Here is a 20,533-nt window from a genome sequence, read left to right on the forward strand (position 1 = left end):
TTAGGTACCTCATTTTATAATTAAATTCTTCAGAGAGCACACGACATTAGAATAATGATTAAATGATTTTAGAAGAATATAAAAGAATGAGAGAAAATTAATTTGACAGGTAAATGCACCAAAATTGCCGATTGCCTGTGACTTTAGTTCCTATACCATGCTATGATTCTCTCATTATCGCATGGATCTTGAAAACTATGAAAAAAGAAAGAAGGAATATTGAATTTGCAGCTAATTGGAATTTTGACAATACTGTGAAAGGAAACATATAGAAAAATGAGAAGTTATGACCCTTGAATCTTTGTTATTTCAAAGCACTTTATGATAGTCACCATATTAATTGAAAATAAAACAAAAGAACTAAAGAAGGGTTAATTAAAGGGTGAACTGAAGCCAAACCAGTTCTCTGGAGAGGATGCTCAGCTGGTTGAGTTTGAAAAAATGGGGTTTGATCATCTGCAGCTTCTTCTCCCATGGTCTCCAAAAAAGATTTAAGTTCTCACTTTTTTTTGAAGAACCAATCTGGCAGAAATTAAATTTATAGCTGAAATTTGTAAATTAAAGATGATGGAGTTTCCAGAGATACAAGTCGATGGGGGGAAAAAGAAGAAGATAAAGTCAAAGTCCAGTTTGGTGTCTAGAAGAGTTTATATGACTTTCTGTTAAGACGTTTGGAAGATTATTCAAAGTTGTGTGTGATGGTAAGTAAGGAATGCACATCTTCTGTCTCAAAGTCACGCTCAATCTTGCCCCCAAAAAAAAAAAAAAAAAAAGCCCCTCTCAGTCCATGCTCCACCACTTACATGTGTCTACTTATATTTTCTATTCTGAATTCGTCAATGTCTCTTTAAGTTATAAGTACTGTAAGTTAGCTTGATAATGTCGAGAATAACCTACAAATGATGATTTTGCCTTTTGAATAACCTTCAAATTTTCAATAAGAAAAAAAAAATTAGCCTATAAAAAAAAAAAAAAACACAAATTAGAAATGTCAATTTTGAATATGCTATTGAATTTGACATTTCCTTCTTATTTGAGTATTGCTCTTACTTTTCTAGTCCACAAGTCTAGGTTAATAATAATAATAGGTTCTGTTTTATTTTGGAGTCAAGATTAATGTTAGCTAATGCATGATTGAGTAAAGAACTATATATTTGTTACTGGATGATTTGATCTTAGATAGTTGATTTGGTGCCATGGAAATCAAAATGTCAGTCTCCCTTCCCTCCAGTAGGAATCTCATAGAAAAAGGTTTCTTACTCTTTTGGAAACGAAAAAATATAATCAAAATGTTACTGTAGGGACTCAATTTGGATTGACCCTGAGTACGAATGGGTTTTCAGCCCAATCAAGCCCAAACAATAAATTTATAGAGACTGGGTTAAAGGTTTAGGTGCTGGCCGTCGATCACAATGCATGAACTTTCTTTATAAAAAATACTAAGAGTTTCTTTACAAATGGGGGGATGCTCCTCGGCCCATGGCCGAGGAGACCCTTTTCTTCTTTCTTTTCCCCCCCTTCTTACTTTACTTGCTTTTCTTATATAGTTTCCATCTGCCTATCTCCTTATTCCATCTGTTGATCATCCATTTGCCTTTCTTCTGGCCGTCCGTCCCATCAGAGGCCTTATCAGTACTCAAGTGGTTCACTCTGATCAACGTTGCCCTGCCAAGGGGTTATATCCCCATTAATGCGGCCAGAGGGGTTAGGTGAATGCATTAAGTGCGAATGTGACAGTTTGCTCTAAGCTTGTCCCCTCCCAAAAGTTATCCTTAGAATGCCGAGGACGAATAGGTCCTCGGCGTGGGTCACAACAGAGGTTTTGCCTGACTTAACCTTGGCTGGTTAGTCCTCCTCGGCGTTGTCCTTGGGCCTACTATCCGATGGGCCGAGGCTATCAGGCCTACGGGCCCCACAATAGCCCCTCAAAACCCTGCTGCACGTTCCCTCGGGCGGGGAGGAGGGTTTTGACACCTGCGGGCTCTCTAGACGAGTCGCCCCACTTCGGTTTGTGTTGATGCTGGCGGCTTTTTGACTGCACAATGCGCGTTTTTAGCGTTTCAAGACTTAATGGGTGCTCACATTAAATTCTGGCGGCACCACGTTTCCCACTTTCAACGGCATGATCTTTTGCCTTTATGAGCAAGCGGTTACATTTGGGGAACTTAAGGGGGAGTATAAATACCTGTTTGAATCGCCTGGTTTCATCATTTTCGCGCTTACAATTATTGACGCGTATGATTTGAATCTGGCTGGACTTGTACACTATCTGAAGAGTATCGTCATACTTCTGTAAGTCTTCCTTTTCTAGCGGCCCCAAATTTCCTTGATTTTACTCATTCTTTTCTTCTTTTAGAAATTTTAGTTGTCTTTGGGGAATGGGTAAGTTTAAGAAGTTGGTCGAGTCCGACGAGATGATGAACAAATTCATTGTCGACTATGGAATACCCAATAATGTGAGTTTGAAGTACTGTGAAGAAGGGGAGTGGTACCTTAAGAGGAGAGAGGGTGAAGTTGTGATCCCAATATTCGCTTTTGTAGAGGGAGGGATGAGAATCCCTATGAGGCCGGTGACCCTCAATTATCTTAGGCATTTCCGCCTGTCTCCTACCCAGTGTGCCGCGAATGTGTTTAGGATATTAGGGTGCGTAGAAACATGTAGTGCAAGACCTCAATTGAAATCTAATTAGATTTTTTCTTGAGCAATATATATATATATATATATAGATTTTCTTAGGTCTTTTATTATTTTTATTTTTTTCAGTCCTGCATCAAATTCTGGATTTAGTTTGGGCTCAGCATTTTAATTTGTTTTTAAGACAACCTTTTTTTATTTTTTTTAATTTAATTTTTTAATTTTATGGGGTTTTTAATACAACCTTGACTTTTGATACCTGAACTCATCTAAACATTCAAATAACTGAACCCAATTCAAAGAACGACATTTTTTTCCTTCTTGTGGGCCGGAAATTAACACAAATGGCAGAAATATGGTGTCATTTTCCCAGAGGGCATTTTGGGCTCCTTACATTTTGGGCTCAACATGTTGCTTTGGATATTGGGCATTGAGCAGAACATCTGGTTAAAGGGCTACCCGGCAATTCCAAATGGCAATAGTTGGCAATTGCGTTTGATGTCTTGAATGCATATTCCCCAATCCAATTGTGAGGACAAGATCATCTGCATTCACAATGGCAGTGGTGAAGCTCATAGTGAAATTTAACAAATCAGGAAAAGATAAAAGGAGTTTTTTAATTTATTTGTTTTTAGTAAATTTTATTAGGGGTATCAATTCGGGTTAGCGTGTTGGGTTTATGTCGTGTCGAGGTAGGGGTATTCGACTAAATACCTCAACCCGAATCTAACCCATTTAATAATCGTGTCATAACTCTTCAATCCTAACCTGTCCTATTAATGAAGTGGGTTGACACGACTCGACCCACATGACATGCTTATTAAACAGGTCATGTTGGGTTGACACGAATGTGACACAACCATTTTCAACCTGCTTAATATAAAATATAACATCCATACAAAAATAAGTTCTTTACATCTTAAAAGTAATACATACACTTCAAGTCTTCAACCTACATTCAAAAGAACATAGATTAACAAAAATATAACATCAATCTAGAAATAAGTTCCTTACACTCTAAAAGAAAGTGCATACATTTCAACTCATATTCAAAATAATATAGTTCAACAAAAATATAACATCCACAAAACTCGCTAAATGTTAAGAATCAATATTGAAGGAGTTGTTGCAAATAGTGGATTGATCATGACTAGAGAAATTTTAAATTTACAACTATATCACTTGTAAGTTTTTGTAATTACTCACTTTTTTTAAGTTTAAAATATAGGTTGAATATAAAAGATATTTGAGAAATCTAAAACAAAATAAATATTTATTTGTTATATGAGTTAAATGGGTTGTGTTAAATGGGTCATTTTTGGTTGACACGAATAAATTGACAAATCAAATGTGTCTATTGCTGGTAATGCGGGTTGACTCGCTTATGACACTTTTCTTATTGTGTTGCCAGTTTATGATCCAAACCCACTAAGGCTCAATCCTAACTCGCAAAAACTCATGTCATGTTCGTATTGTGTTCACAGGTCAGGTCAAACATTGACAATCCTAAATTTTATTCCATAATATATATATTTTGAATAATACAATATCATAACATAAATTGATTAGGCTTATACTTATCCATGGTCGTGGGCCTAGCGATATGGGCACTCTCTTTAAAAATAAAATTTTTCATATGCATAGGTTCATGGGCCCTATATGAGATTGATATATGGGTCCACACTTGTGAAATGGACGTATATGTGAAGATATGAGTTACCTACACGGTTACACTTGAACAGAAAGATCCTTTAAACCATTACTGTTTCTGGGATTAACATGGGGGCCTTTCTTGTACAGCTTAGATGGAGGGTGTAAAAGGCCTTCTTTTGGAAGTTTGAGATACCACCTTAGAGCAATTGCGATGCAAAATTGTGCAAAATGAAAAAAGGTGCTCATTTTACACATTTTGAGCAAAAAAATACCTACATTAGTGGGTGTAAAATTGTGTATAAATATATGCATGGTTACTGTAGCACTTGCATTTATTATTTTATTAGTTTTTTCTCTCTCTTTCTCTTTGTCTCTCTGGCTGCACTCACTCTCACCTCACTCTCACTGCCGCTGATCATCAGAGAACGCCACACCATGCATTAATAGAGAACATCACATCAAAAAATTTCTTTCAAAATCAAGTAAAACAAGAAATTAGTATTACACAAGATTTGTTTAGTTGCTGAGAAAAACACAGAGAAAACAAGAAATAAAGAAAATTAACCAAACACAGAGAAAATCAACAGATCTTTGGTTGCTGATCATCTTTCCTTCTATTTCTACTCTTTTCCACCACTTTCTCACCAACCAAATAAGAAATAAAGAAAATTAACAACAAAAAAAGGCTTGAAGGACCTGGATCTTCAGTGCTAAGACGAGCATAAGAAAACCAATCTAATAAGCGAGTCGTTTCAATCACCGGACCACTGGAACCGAACGCTGTCGAAAACAACGAAGCTCACACGCCAACGGCTCTTTGCATGTTGGGTCTGGGTCTATGAGAGAGTGTTGGGTCTGGGTCTATGAGAGAGCGTTGGCATGTGAGAGAGAGGGGTGGTGAGGGAGAGTAATAAAAAATTGTAAAATAATGAATATTTTATTGAATAAATGTGTAAAATAGATAAATTGATGCAGATATTTTGTAAAAGTAGATGTGTATAATAGAAAAAGTAGCCTTTTTTTTTTTTTTTTTGCACAAAATAGAAGGAAAATTGGCATCAATCGATGCAATTGCTCTTAGCTAGAGTGAGTTGGGTGGTCTTGTAAATTGCAATTCTCTGACACATACTTATTGGATGCGTTTTTTTCTCAATTTTCACTTCTTAAAATTCTCCAAATCCTGCCTACTTTTTGGTCATTTCCCTTACTTTTCTTCACTGAATCTTAACTACACATCAGGTATTAGAATAGTTGTTCTGTCCAAAAATTTATTAAGAACTTTCTTCTGACCAACGAGGGAGTGACAAGAAACATGGTGGCAGGTAGACCTACTAATCCACAAACATTAACTCATTTTTATTATAATTGCGCGAATTTCTGTAAGTGGAAGGTAAGTCATTAAACTTATTTAGCTACGTCTAGCAAGCAATAGAATTTTATGGCAGGAACAGCGAGCAGGTCCAAAGTTCATGAATTTAACCATGGTCCCCCACCTACTTTCTTCATCTCATGACACACTCGCGTGCCAGTTTTAGTCATGAAATCTTTCCTGCACGCTCTTTGGACACACGGGACTAGAATTGTAAGCAAAGCAGCCTTTGTCTTAGAAAAAATCTATTACTTCAAACTATTATATAACTTCTTTGCCACAGTTATGATGGGATAGAGTGTGAATGGTGTAAAAAAAAATTGTGAATTAATGTATAAATGATAGACAATTACTCATAGTTTGTCATGTCAAAATTGTGACAAAAAGTTGTAAAAATTATTCATAATTTGTCACGTTAAAATTATAACAAAAAATTATGACGTAGTTTGTGGCACTAGAACTGGTCTCTTTAAAGAAAGCACCCTATTATGAACCTCTCACACGAAGGTCACTGTCCTTTACTGCAGACCATGAATGCACCGTCCATAATGGAGATTTCTAGTACTTCTTTCATTAGGGAAAACTTTTAAAGCCATACGGCCAAATAAAGAAAAATGACACAAAATAGTGGTTTGGACAATGTTAGGTGTATTGTGTAATTAAGCCCACTATGCTATGTTCCTTATATTTATTAAAGCAATGTATAGAGACACAAGTAAGAGATGTAATTAAGCCCACTACTCTGTGTTACTTATTTACATAAACTCACTATTTGGTTCTATTTTATTGTACATGGATCACAGTATCTCAGCTCAAAAGTTGTGAATTTTTGTTTGTCATTAGACTTGCTATGTTTGTAATAGGCCATTTGTGAGTGATGCTTTTATTTTGATTAAATAAACAGACTTAATAGAAGTTCCATTACCATTATTTAAATTAATCCTTCCAAATCTTAGACTAGGAACACTGATTTAGCACTTAGTTGGTATCCAAATTCTCATCCCATTAAAGCAATGGGCAATACAGAATAAGTAAAGATCGATAAATCCAAACGAATGAATGAATGTGTTTTGTACGCAGTTGGGCATTAAGATCCAAGCCCGTGAACAAAGAGAATGAACTCTTAGCAACCATTAACACAGCTAGCAAATGAGTTCCAAAACTAGCCAATTGTCATACACAAAAAGTATGAGTTACAGACAACTACTGTCACTCAATTTTGTCCACAAGAGCCTCTCTCACATAACATGTGATCAAGGCACGGGGCTACTTAGGCCTGACCACTGTTCCCTTGTGAACCCCCACACCCCTCCTAACCTTAAGTGCACCCTTTCTCTGCCTTGTAAATTGTAACCTCCATTACGTTGGAGGGTTACTTAGAGTAAGTGAAAACCTTTTGTATATAAGACCTAAACTACTTCATTCCCTGTCTAAAAAGCTTTCTGTTTGTACTGTCACAAAACATGAGGGATGGTCCTTCTCTTACTTTTAGCTTTAGCCTCTTGGCTTTCTTCCTTAAACTACTGTCACTCAATTTTGTCCACAAGAGCCTCTCTCACATAACATGTGATCAAGGCACGGGGCTACTTAGGCCTGACCACTGTTCCCTTGTGAACCCCCACACCCCTCCTAACCTTAAGTGCACCCCTTCTCTGCCTTGTAAATTGTAACCTCCATTACGTTGGAGGGTTACTTAGAGTAAGTGAAAACCTTTTGTATATAAGACCTAAACTACTTCATTCCCTGTCTAAAAAGCTTTCTGTTTGTACTGTCACAAAACATGAGGGATGGTCCTTCTCTTACTTTTAGCTTTAGCCTCTTGGCTTTCTTCCTTTTCATAGGCTGTCCTTTGGTTGCTTCATATGGTTCTTTCTCTCACGCAACCTCTCTTTCTTTGGTTCAAATATTTCATTTTTTTTATTTTTAAAAATGGGTTTTTCACTATAACTACTACTCTTTGTTCTATACTGCAGATGGGCCTTTGTATGATTACACTGCTTACTCTGAGGTATACATAAAAAGTGGCAATTACCATTAAGTTCAATTTTTTTTTACATGGGCATTGTTAAAATTGTTTGATTTCTTCCAAAATGTTGCAGTGGTAATGTACAAATAAATGTTTAATTCATGTATGGTGTTACTTGTTTGGCAGTGTAAAGGGCAGCCAGAGAAAGCACTTTACAATGGAGGGATTCTCAAAGATGATGAGCCTGTAAGTGTCAAAGGCAGCATTGGTGGTTCTGCACGTATTGTATTTTGGCCGGCTTTCATATTGGACAATCTCACTCAGGCCACTTATTACTGTTTCTCAAGTAAGGTTCTTTTTCTTCTTTAACTTGGAAAATATTATTTGGAATAGAATTTATTTATTCAAATAGCAATTGCTTCTCAACTTTTGGCAAAATCAAACAAAAAATTTCCGTTGCCGGGACTTGAACCCGGGTCTCTCGGGTGAGAGCCGAGTATCCTAACCAACTAGACTACAACGGATTGTTGGTCCATAGTGTTTATCATTTCCCTTTATATGTCGCAACTCTCGAAGTCTCAAGTTTGGGAGAATCTTATCTCACGTAACACTGTAATAGTTTCAAATTACTTTTACCACCTTTCCCAGTCTCACACTTGACACACCCACCATATAAAACAAATTTCTGAGCAAGCGCTCATGCGCGTGCTCAGTGACTTTTATATCTTTTGAATAAAATTTAATAATTTGCATCAATTATAATTTAAAATTACTATATGTTTTAATCACAAAATACCTAGTAAACAAATAAACATCATATACATGGCCAAAACTCTGCAAGCCTATTAGTGGTAGATACTGATGGTGTGTTTTGAATGACCTTATTTTCTTTTATTACTTTTACCACCTTTCTCAATCCCCCACTAGACACTCCCACCATATAAAATGACAAAAAGAACATTTCCTAGGTATCTTTGGGTTGGGGGTTCTTTTTGTCCAAGCCCAATAAATAGTACACATTAAACATCATATTCAAGGCCAAAATTCTGCAGGCCCTATTAGTGGTAGAAAGTGTGTTTTGAATGAGTTTATTTCTTTTATGAGTTGTGTTAACAGCCACCGTTAACCACAAATTTTTTTTTACTTTTCCTGACAAAATTTGTCTTTTTTTCAAGTCATGTCATTTTTTCAGTTTTACATATACTATTCAGAATTTTTTTGACTTTTTCTGACAAATTATTTTTGTCTTTTCTGCACTTAGCACCAGTGCTGGTTAACATTCTCCTACTTTTTTTTTGCTGAGTAACATTCTCCTACTTTTATTACCTTTGCTTATAGAATAATGAATAAGTTGCTCAAAAAAAGAAAAAAGAAAAAAGAAAAACTGTACCAATAATTTCACATGCTGCCAAGCTCAGCCCATAACCATGCCTTTTGGCTTGTGGACAATTCACTTTTACGGCCTGACATAAATGAAATTGAAACGGCTGTCTACCAAATCAACTAGTGGGTTAAAGTTACTTGAATCTCACACTGGTATGCTTTTTTTTTTTTGTGCTTTTAATAGGTTGGGTCAAGATACAAGGTGCAGAATCAGCTCTCATAAAGGCAAGCCTGAAGTCACAAGATGTGTCATATGACTGTATAGGGACTGTTATAGCAAAGCATGGATGCTGGTCATTTCTTAAGGGTGGATTTGTTGTGACTTCACCATCCAGTTTCTCAATTCTAACCCTTCAGGTAAATATAGTTCTGACACTTTTTTTAACACTTTTAATGTGACAAGTTGTGATTAGAACATTACTTTCATAAGATGCCACTATTGATGTCATTTTTATTAGTGACAATCACAACATGGCACCTCAGTTGTTATGAAAATTTTGTGTTTCTAGATTTATTGATTTCCAAGATATTGCCAGTGACACACTGCGTATGTCTCATCTATAGAACAGTACTGGTGCAAAATTAAGCATTCAAATGTATGAAACTAATACTTATCAGGAAAGTTTTTGTTTGGTTGGTTGTAATTTGTACAGAATTCTGACGACAAGCAAATTGATATAGAAATTACAAGCGCTTCGTTACAGCCATTTACTGAGCAGCAATGGAGAATAAATCAGCAACACATTATTAACACTGTGAGTACATGAAACAACTCTGTTCTAGGATCTGTTGAAAACTTAGGAGACAAAAGAGGAGATATTGTGGAGTTTTCTTTCCATACTAAAGGCAATATCTTAAGACTTGAATTCAGTTTCCATTAGTAGCATAGTACATTTACGTTTATCTATACTGTTGTAGTGTGATTTAACAATGAGAATGATCAAAATAGAATATCTTAATGAAAATATTAAAACTATTATCAAATTTTAATACAAAAGATTTATAAATTGCCTTGTCAATAAATGTGATTGGTGCTACATAAATAACATAATAAATATATTTCTTAAATACATTTTTTTATTTATTCTATGTATAAAAATTGACACATGGTTTATAAGGCTTATATAGTAAAATTTACAGTAACTCTAGCATCGCTATTATCTTGAGAATATTCTTAACAATTTTTTAAGGGCAACATCTTTAATTTGTTTTCCAGCAAAGGAAGCGTGCTGTAACAATCCACGTCTCAGATGAACATGGAGATAAGTTGCAAGGGGCAGCCATTAACATAGAGCAAGTCTCAAAAGATTTCCCATTTGGTTCTGCAATCGCAAAGACTATTCTTGGCAATTTGCCTTATCAAGTAAGTATGGTCCATATACTATATTTCCAATCTTAATTCATCTGTCTAACATATGGAGTAGATTATGAGTCCAGAGTCCCATGGACCATCATATACGCACAACCAGAAAAGAGCTTTAAGAGCTCTAAAGCTCTTTCTAGAAAAAAAGGAAAAAAAGAAAAGAAAGAGTGGCTATAGCCAAGAGCTTTTAAGTTTTATAGTCTTTTAGAAAAAGCTGAAATTTAGAGGTTTAAGGATTCATGCTTTATTAATCAAGAACTTTAAAGAACTATTTGCTGTAATTTTCCAAAAGCTTAAAATGCTAAAAAAAACTTTTTATTTAAAAATCTATATCACAAAAACTCTACACCTATAGCTCAACTTCCAATGGCAATGTCAAATGGATACCTCTTCCAATGAAAAATGAAAAATTTACTACCAATTTTATTACAAAAATACTTACAAATTGACATGACAACATAATGTGATTAGTGCACCATCAACAACATAATAAATAAATTTCTTAATAATTTTTGGTCTTGTGTTTAAAATTTGACATAAGAGTTTATGAAGGTTGTGTTGTAAAGTTGATAGTATCTCTAGTATTACTCCATTCCATCTGTCTAAAATGCTTAGCAATTTTATTATTAGCACTTTCAAATGGCAAGCTAAAACAAAGATTCTCATTTTGTTCCAGAATTGGTTTGCTAAGCGATTCAATGCAGCAGTCTTTGAGAATGAACTCAAGTGGTATGCCACAGAACCTGACCAAGGGCAGGTAAACTACACTATAGCAGACAATATGTTGGAGTTTATTCGTGCTAACCAAATCATTGCTAGAGGCCACAATATATTCTGGGAGGACCCCAAATACACACCGCAATGGGTGCGTGACCTTACAGGACCTGAATTACAATTAGCTGTCAATTCGCGTATACAAAGTCTAATGAACAATTACAAAGAAGAATTCATACACTGGGATGTTAGCAATGAAATGCTTCACTGGGATTTCTATGAGCAACGGCTTGGCCCTAATGCCACATTGCATTTCTATGAGATAGCACGCATGTCAGATCCATTGGCAACCCTCTTTATGAATGAATTTAATGTGGTTGAGACTTGCAGTGATGTGAATTCCACAGTTGATACCTACATTTCGAGGATGAGAGAACTCGAACGTGGTGGGGTTTCAATGGATGGGATTGGTTTAGAGGGTCATTTTACAATACCAAACCCTCCTTTGATGAGAGCTATTCTAGATAAGTTGGCCACATTAGGGCTTCCCATATGGCTTACAGAGGTGGATATCAGCAATACACTTGGTCAAGAAGCACAGGTGTGCAAGTCTAATAGTTATTACTCACTCTTTAATTTAATTATTGGAGAGTTCTAATGTTGTAGCTATGACTACACATGTTAGCACTACTCTTTAGTTTGAACTTTATTTGTATGGATAAAGTTTTCATTCACATTGGGTTGAAGGAATTTCCTTAAATCCATTATGGAATTCATAAGATTATCCATGTGTACTAAATTACATGATTCATTAAATCATTTAAACAAGTTATTTGACTAATCAAATAGGTTATGTTAGAAGTACATATGAGTACTTGTTGTAGTAGGCTAGTCAATCTCCTGAAGATTTTGTCATGAGTCATATGATCCATCATGCCTTTACATGAAATTATTAGTTCTTGTTTGATTTTAGCTCAAACCCCAAATTTTATAGACCTTGGAATATATCAATGAACGTGCAAATTAAATTATGTTGTGCAGGCTATTTACCTAGAAGAAGTACTGAGAGAAGGCTTTTCACATCCTTCTGTGAATGGAATTATGCTTTGGACCGCACTGCATCCTAATGGGTGTTATCAAATGTGCCTGACTGATAATAATTTTCAAAATCTGCCTGCTGGAGACACGGTTGACAAGCTACTTAAAGAATGGCAAACTGGGGAGGTACAAGGTCAGACAGACGAGCATGGTTCTTATAGCTTTTATGGCTTCTTAGGAGAATATAAAGTGAATGTCAAATACAGCAATAGAAGGGTAAATTCAACATTTTCGCTCTGTGGAGGTGATGAAACTAAGCATTATAACATTCAATTGTAGCCCATGAAACTATTTCATAGCTTCATGACTTCTTATAGTTTGTTTTTTACATCTAAATTATTGTACCAAACAAGCAGTAACTTTCATTCTTTTTATAGGGACTATTCCATGTCTTGAGCAATATGCAAATATACTATAAGTTAAATTTGAAATATTTATAAAAAGATATCTTTATAGTCCGTATATAATATGGAGTACTCGCAATATGTAATAATATTTGAAGAATTAGTTTCAATTATATTACATTACATATTTACTGTCTCGGAGAGAGACTTGGTGAAATAGACATATTTGTGAAAATAAGCCTACTAAACTATATGACCTATTAAATGGATCATTTATTGAACTTTCACTTTAATATATTATAAGGAAAAGATAACAGATGCTTTAAGAGTATTGATTTAGGAAATACTTTTAAAAACTTTGTATAAGAAAAGAAAAAAAGCAATTGATTTTTTAACAGGTTTTTACATTTTCCATAAAAATGATATTAAAACTTTTTAAAAATAGTCAATTAAAAAAATTCCTTTAGGACATCCGTTAATGAGACCCTATATCAATAAAGGGTCCAACTAGGGGTGTCCAGCGACCCGTGACATCCGACCCGCCTGACCAAATCCGCCCGACCCGAAGGTCCACGGGTGAATCCGGTTGCATGCATTGGTCGGATACGGGTGCTGTTTTAAGAGGAACCGAATCTTCGGTTCGGGTTTCAGGTTACACAACAAAAAGTCCGAATAACCCGACCCGACCGAATATTTGAGCAAATAAACTAAAAATTTAAAAGTGCTGGTCAGTGGTCTCCCTCTCCACTCAGCCTCAACCACTCACATCACATCTTCAGCTTTGGGCAGTGGGTAACGTGCAGTCAGCTTTGGTACAAATACCCAATTTTAAATCCAGCCAACGGAAAATCCTTTAGTTACTTTACAGCCCTAGTACAAGTACAGAAAATCCTAAACTCTACACAGCCCTAGCAATTAAAGATCAACGGTTACAATTTAGCTAATATTACAATCCACAGTCACAATTAAAGGAAAAAATTTGATTAGATTTCATCACTTGGTCTCAGTGTCTCAGATGAGGGACGGTGATAGATTTCATCACTTGGTCTCAGTGTCTCACCGTGATAGATTTCATCACTTGGTCTCAGGTCTCAGTGTCTCACACGGAATCTCTCTTCACCTTATCAAGACCAAGTGATTCATATCAACAGCCTCAATCTCTCTTCAGTAACCACTCTCTCACCAAATCAACGGCCCTCATCTTAGACCTCCCTCACTCTAATCTCAATCTCATATCTCTCGGCCTACTCACTCTCAGACAGTCAGACTTAGACGTTCTCTCTCTCTCTCTCTCTCTCTCTCTCTCTCTCTCTTTCTCTCTCAAATCTCAATCTCAAATCCTCCTCACAACCTGAAATCTCTTCACCAAATCCCTCAAAACTTGAAATCTCTTCACCAAATCCTCAACTCTAAAGTCTAATGTCTGCAGTCTTCACCAATTTCATACGAAATCTCAAATCTTGAGCAATCTTCACTCTTTAAAAGCAATGAACAGAGCACTCTCTCAAACTCTCAGCTCTCCGTCTCCCTTTGCCTTTCTCTACTCCAACTCCAAGGTCCAAAGACTCCAAACCCTAGCTTCTCACTACAAGTTCTTCACACCTAGCCGCCGCCGCTGCCGCCGCCGCCACCACCAGTAGCCACTCCTCTTCCTGCCGTCGATCATATAGGCTGAACCTAGGTATGTGTTCTCCTTTTCTCATTTCTCTTTTTTTCACTCTCTCATTGATTATATATTTATATATGCTAAGAAAATCTACTGTTAAAATGAAATAACCCCATAGTTTTATAATTTGAAGTTAGGGTTTCAAATTATAAAACTATGGGGTTATTTCATTTTAACAGTAGAAGCCTAAACCATTTACTTTTTTTTTTTGTTATTTGTTCATTTCATCATTTGTTTGATTAATTTTGTTCATGTTTAAATTTTATTCAGGAATTGAAAGTTGTGTACGTGTGGGTTTTCAATCTTCAAACTTGAAATTAACACACGGTTTTTTAAGGTATGATTTTTGCTTCCCTTTTTTTTTAAGACCAAAAAAAAAAAAAAAAAAACAAAATAATATTATTTTTTAATATTAGACTGGTTATGATTTTTTTTTTTTGAAGTTAGAGCATTCACAGTAGTGGTGCTAAAAAATTTAGCTTTTAGTACCTCAAAAAACTACTTTATCTATTTTACCATCTCACTTTACAATATACCCAACATTAAATGTTCTATTTTTTTACCACTTCATTTAAAATAATATAAGCAACTTATTAGAATAATAAAGGAAGAGAGAATTCGAGTTTTTTAATTGAAGGAAGAAAGATAATCTTAATAAAATATTGTATTTTATTTTTATTAACTTGCTATAGTCAACTGGTATTTATACTAGTTTATTGTAGTTGCAAAACATTTAGTTTTAGCTTTTCCAATAAACAAATAATTTTTTAGTTCTTTGGTGGTAAAATATCTTTTTGCTAAAATACAAATATACAATCATTTTTGCGAATGCTTTTATTGTTTTTGTTAAGTTTTTAAGTTAGATAGTTGTTAGTTAGGTTAGACTGTTTGGAGAGGAGGGCCTAAGGTTTTGAAAGAGAGAACCCAACTACAAAAATGAAAAATATAATAAGTAAAAAAACACATTGGGCCAGGGGGCTCGACCTGGCGCCAGGCAGCTATTAATATAGAGCAAATCTTGAAAGATTTCCATTTGGGTCCGCAATCGCAAAGACCATTCTTGGCAATTTGCCTTATCAAGTAAGTATGGTCCATATACTATATTTCGAATCTTAACTCATCTGTCTAACATATGGAGTAGAGCATGAGTCTTGAGGGCCATCATTTACGCACAACTTCTAGAAAAGATAGAGTTTTCTAGTAGCCAAGAGCTCTTACTTTAAATTCTAGAGTCTTTTAGAAAAAGATGAAATTTAGGGGCTTTCGGTTATACTCACTTCACAAAATCTTCTATGCTGGTACCAAGAAGCTTTTAGCACATATCAGTAGCCCAAACATCTCAGTAACAAGGAAGTGTACAATAGGGATTGGCAGATTATTACTATTACTATTATTACTATATTCTTCTTCTTATTATTTTTTATTTTTTTTCAATTGATAATATATATTGCGTTGATTGTTGAAACACTATAATGAAAGTTGTGATACAAAAAATACATTTGAAAGGTGGTCTTTATATTTATTTGGACTATTTTAGTCATTTTTTTTTTCTATTTGTATTAATTTAATATATTTATTATACCATTCAAATTTTTTTTTTTTTATATTTTAAACAATTATTAAATTATTTTTTTTTTTTTTTTTTTTTCACGAGTTTCAGTTTTTTTACTGTTTATGTACTGTAGCGGCTACTGTTCAATGAACAGTAGCCGCAAAGTTTGACTTTTCAACCCAAATTTACTGTTTACGGATCCATAATTTTCACTTTTCAGCAACTTTTTCATTAAAAATGGGTCCTACGGTACTATTCACACATTTAAAAATTATTTTGCTACAGTGTTTTCAGTTTTCAGTTTTCAGCTGTATCCAAACAGGCCCTATATTTCGAATCTTAACTCATCTGTCTAACATATGGAGTAGAGCATGAGTCTTGAGCACCATCATTTACGCACAACTTCTAGAAAAGATAGAGTTTTCTAGTAGCCAAGAGCTCTTACTTTAAATTCTAGAGTCTTTTAGAAAAAGATGAAATTTAGGGGGGCTTTAGGTTATACTCACTTCACAAAATCTTCTATGCTGGTACCAAGAAGCTTTTAGCACATGTCAGTAGCCCAAACATCTCAGTAACAAGGAAGTGTACAATAGGGATTGGCAGATTATTACTATTATTATTATTATTATATTCTTCTTCTTATTATTTTTTATTTTTTTTCAATTGATAATATATATTGCATTGATTTTTGAAACACTATAATGAAAGTTGTGATACAAAAAATACATTTGAAAGGTGGTCTTTATATTTATTTGGACTATTTTAGTCATTTTTTTTTCTATTTGTATTAATTTAATATATTTATTATACCATTCAAATTTTTTTTATTATATTTTGAACAATTATTAAATTAATTATAACGTCATCACAGTGGAACCTCGGTCTGACTTAAAAATATTGAACATTTTCCTTCTAAAGTCCTTGGAATGGTTTAGATTTCAAAACTATGATAAAACTTTAAAAACTAAAATGACAAATAAATAAAATTTAGAGAGAAATTTAACAATTCATCCAAATTTATTATAGCCAAAATTTTTTAATCAAATTTTGTATTTTCATTGCTTATAAGTTTTAAGGTTTTGAGATAATTTATTTAATTTTAAATGGGTTGGAAGTACACAAAATTAAAATAGATTTGAACTCTAATTGGGAAAAGAGAATGAAATCTAATTGGGCATCAAGATCCAAGCCTGTGACAAAAGAGAATGAAAAACTTAGCAACCATTAACAAAGCTAGCAAATGTTGTCATGCACAAAAAGTATGAGTTACAGTTCTACTATTGTCACTCAAGTATGTCCACAAGAACCTCTCTCGCATAACATGTGATCAAGGCACGAGGCTTCTCAGGCTTGACCACTGTTCCCTTGTGAACCCCCACATCTCTCCTAACCTGAGGGATAGTCCTTCTCTTACTTTTAGCTTTAGCCTCTTGGCTTTCTTCCTTGTCATAGGCCCTCCCTGGGTTGCTTCATATGGTTCTTTCTCTCGCACTACCTCTCTTTCTTTGGTTTAAATACTTCATTTTTAATGGGGTTTTCCTTACAACTACTCCTCTTTCTTCTATACTGCAGACGGGCCTTTGTATGATTACACTGCTTACACTGAAGTAAACATAAAAAAAGTGGCAATTACCATTCAGTTCAATTTTTTTTTTTTTTTTTTTACATGGGCATTGTTAAAATTGTTTGATTTCTTCTAAGATGTTGTAGTGGTAATGTACAAATAAATGTTTAATTCATGTATGGTTTTACTTGTTTGGCAGTGTAAAGGGCAGCCAGAGAAGGCACTTTACAATGGAGGGATTCTCAAAGATGATGAGCCTGTAAGTGTCAAAGGGAGCATTGGTGGTTCTGCAAGTATTGTATTTTGGCCGGCTTTCATATTGCACAATCTCACTCAGGGCAGTTATTACTGTTTCTTGGAATAGAATTTATTTATGCAAATAGTAATTGCTTAATTGCTTCTCAACTTTTGGGAAAATAAAATCAAAATTGGAATTTATTTATGCAAATAGCAATTGCTTCTCAACTTTTGGCAAAATAAAATCAAAATCAAAAAGTTCCGTTGCCGGGACTTGAACCCGGGTCTCTCGGGTGAGAGCCGAGTATCCTAACCAACTAGACTACAACGGATTGTTGGTTCATTATTTTTATTATTCCACTTTATATGTAGCATACAGGACTACCTCGATCTTCAATATCATCTCAACTCTCAGAGTCTCAAAGTAATTTTTTTTTTTTTGGGGAGAATCTTGTCTCAAGCAATAGTCTCAAACTACGTTTGCTACCTTTCCCAGTCCCCCCACTTGACACTCCCAACACATAAAATGACAAAAAAACCATTACCTAGATATCTAGTGAGCTTTCAATATTCATGGTCAAAATTCTGCAGGGCCTATTAGTGGTAGATACTAGATGGTGTGTTTTGAATGAGCTTATTTTCTTTTATTACTTTTACCACCTTTCCCAGTCCCCAACTTGACAGTTCACACTCCCACCATATAAAATGACAGAGGAAGTCAAGGAACATTTCTAGGTATCTCTGGGGCTTCTTTCTGTCCAAGCCCAATAAATAGTATACAATAAACATCATATTCATGCCCAAAATCCTGCAGCCCCTATTAGTGGTAGATAGTGTGTTTTGAATGAGCTTATTTTCCTTTATTACCTTTGCTTATAGAATAATGAATAAGTTGTTCAAAAAAAAAAGAAAAAAGAAAAACTGTACCAATAATTTCACATGCTGCCAAGCTCAGCCCTTAACCATGCCTATTGGCTATTGTGGACAAATTCACTTTTACGGCCTGACATAAATGAAATTGAAACGGCTGTCTACCAAATCAACTGGTGGGTTAAAGTTACTTGAATCTCACACTGGCATTACTATATTTGGTGCTTAATAGTTTGGGTCACGATACAAGGTGCAGAATCAGCTCTCATAAAGGCAAGCCTGAAGTCACAAGATGTGTCATATGACTGTATAGGGACTGTCATAGCAAAGCATGGATATGGAAACCACCCAATATATAGAGAAGAGAATTATGGAATATGCTACGACCTTATCTAAGGAAAAGACCGTATCCAATGACAACAACTTAAATGGTTGGGAAGGTCCAGAGGAGCCAGAGGAGGGATGGATTAAACTCAATCTGGACGCTGCTGTGTCTGAAAATGTCACTGCTTTGGCAGTGGTGGCTAGGAATAAAAATGGAGAGGTTCTTATAGTTTGGGCTAAAATGCATGAATGGTGCTCACCACTGCAAGCTGAAGCTGCAGCTGTGCTCTGGGCAATCTGGCTAGCTCTAAGTGAAAACTGGCAGCAAATCATCATCAAAGGAAATGCTAAGTCCTGTTTTGACCCCCTAATCATATCTGAATTGCAGCATGATTGGTCTGTTGCTACTATTATTATTAATATACTTGATCTTCGTAATTTCTTTTTGAATTGTAATTTTCGTTGGGTTAGATGTTGCAATACTGCTGCCCATGAGGCTGCAAAGTATGCAATCAGGTTTTGTGGAGTATTTTATTTCAATTAGTGTAGTCTTCCTATAGTCATTGCAGATGCTTGTAAGGCTGACAGCCATCTTATTTGCTAGGTGAACGATAATGTTGTTGTTTAGCAAAAAAAAGCATGGATGTTGGTCATTTCTGAAGGGTGGATTTGTTGTGACTTCACCATCCAGTTTCTCAATTCTAATCCTTCAGGTAAATACTAAATATAGTTCTTACTAGTTACCAGTAATGTGAACGATATCAAGTTTTTAACTCCATTGACATGAAAAGTTGTGATTGGAACATCACTTTTACATGAGGTTTCTACTAACATCAATTTTATTAGCGACAATCATAGCATGCCACCTCAATTGTTATGAAAATTTTGTGTTCCTATTTTTATTGATTTCCAAGATATTGCCAGTGACACACTGCTTATGTCTCATCTATAGAACAGTAGTATTGGTGCAAAATTAAGAATTCAAATGTATGAAACTAGTACTTATCAGACTTAAGTTTGTTTGTTTGGTTGTACAGAATTCCGACGACAAGCAAATTAATATAGAAATTACAAGTGCTTCGGTACAGCCATTTACTAAGCGGCAATGGAGAATAAATCAGCAACATATTATTAACACTGGGTACTGAGTACAAGAAACAACTCTGTTCTAGGCTCTTTTGATAACTTAGGAGACTAGAGGAGGGAGTTTTCTTTCCATACTAAAGGCAATATCTTAAGACTTGAATTCAGTTTCGATTAATAGCATGGTACATTTACTATACTGTTATAAAGCGATTTAACGATGTGAATGATCATAATATATTATCTTGATGAAAATATTAAAATTATTATAAATTGACTTGTCAATGTGATTGGTGCCACATAAATAGCGTAATAAATATATTTCTTTAGTACATTTTTTGTTGTGTATAAAAATCGACACATAAATTTATAAGGATTATATAGTGAAATTTGGAGTAACTCTAGCATTGCTATTATCTTAAAAATATTCTTAACAATATTCTAAGGGCAACGTCTTTAATTTGTTTTCCAGTAAAGGAAGCGTGTGGTAACAATCCATGTATCAGATGAAAATGGAGATAAGTTGCAAGGGGCAGCTATTAACATAGAGCAAGTCTTGAAAGATTTCCCATTTGGTTCTGCAATTGCAAAGACTATCCTTGGCAATTTTCCTTATCAAGTAAGTATGGTCTATATACTATATTTCAAATCTTAATTCGACTATCTAACTTATGAAGTAGAGTTATACGATTCCAGAGTCCTATAGAGTATG

General features: G+C 34.8%; 1 protein-coding gene and 2 non-coding genes across 3 annotated transcripts; 1 reads left to right on the top strand and 2 right to left on the bottom strand.

The window, feature by feature from the left end:
• The first annotated feature begins 7,344 nt into the window (after positions 1-7,344).
• On the top strand, positions 7,345-12,639 carry LOC112033759 (endo-1,4-beta-xylanase 5). The gene is made up of 8 exons (XM_065771772.1): positions 7,345-7,522; positions 7,631-7,665; positions 7,810-7,969; positions 9,191-9,363; positions 9,660-9,761; positions 10,223-10,369; positions 11,046-11,684; positions 12,125-12,639. The coding sequence occupies exons 1-8, from the start codon at positions 7,438-7,440 to the stop codon at positions 12,458-12,460; spliced, it is 1,677 nt and encodes a 558-aa protein (XP_065627844.1). The 5' UTR covers positions 7,345-7,437; the 3' UTR covers positions 12,461-12,639.
• TRNAE-CUC (transfer RNA glutamic acid (anticodon CUC)) lies at positions 8,075-8,147 on the bottom strand. The gene has a single exon. It is a non-coding gene; the product is annotated as a tRNA-Glu (tRNA).
• Positions 12,640-17,803: 5,164 nt separating the features above from the next.
• TRNAE-CUC (transfer RNA glutamic acid (anticodon CUC)) lies at positions 17,804-17,876 on the bottom strand. The gene has a single exon. It is a non-coding gene; the product is annotated as a tRNA-Glu (tRNA).
• Positions 17,877-20,533: the final 2,657 nt, after the last annotated feature.

This window comes from Quercus suber, unplaced genomic scaffold, assembly GCF_002906115.3.
Source record: "Quercus suber isolate HL8 unplaced genomic scaffold, Cork oak 2.0 scaffold_5, whole genome shotgun sequence".
NCBI classification, from domain to species: Eukaryota; Viridiplantae; Streptophyta; class Magnoliopsida; order Fagales; family Fagaceae; genus Quercus; species Quercus suber.

Bases quoted from the DNA above. Each gene is read 5' to 3' on its own strand.
- LOC112033759 (XM_065771772.1), top strand. From the start codon at position 7,438: ATGAGGGATGGTCCTTCTCTTACTTTTAGCTTTAGCCTCTTGGCTTTC. The intron at 7,970-9,190 runs GTAAGGTTCTTT...TGCTTTTAATAG, and splicing joins CACTTATTACTGTTTCTCAA to GTTGGGTCAAGATACAAGGT. The intron at 11,685-12,124 runs GTGTGCAAGTCT...TATGTTGTGCAG, and splicing joins CACTTGGTCAAGAAGCACAG to GCTATTTACCTAGAAGAAGT.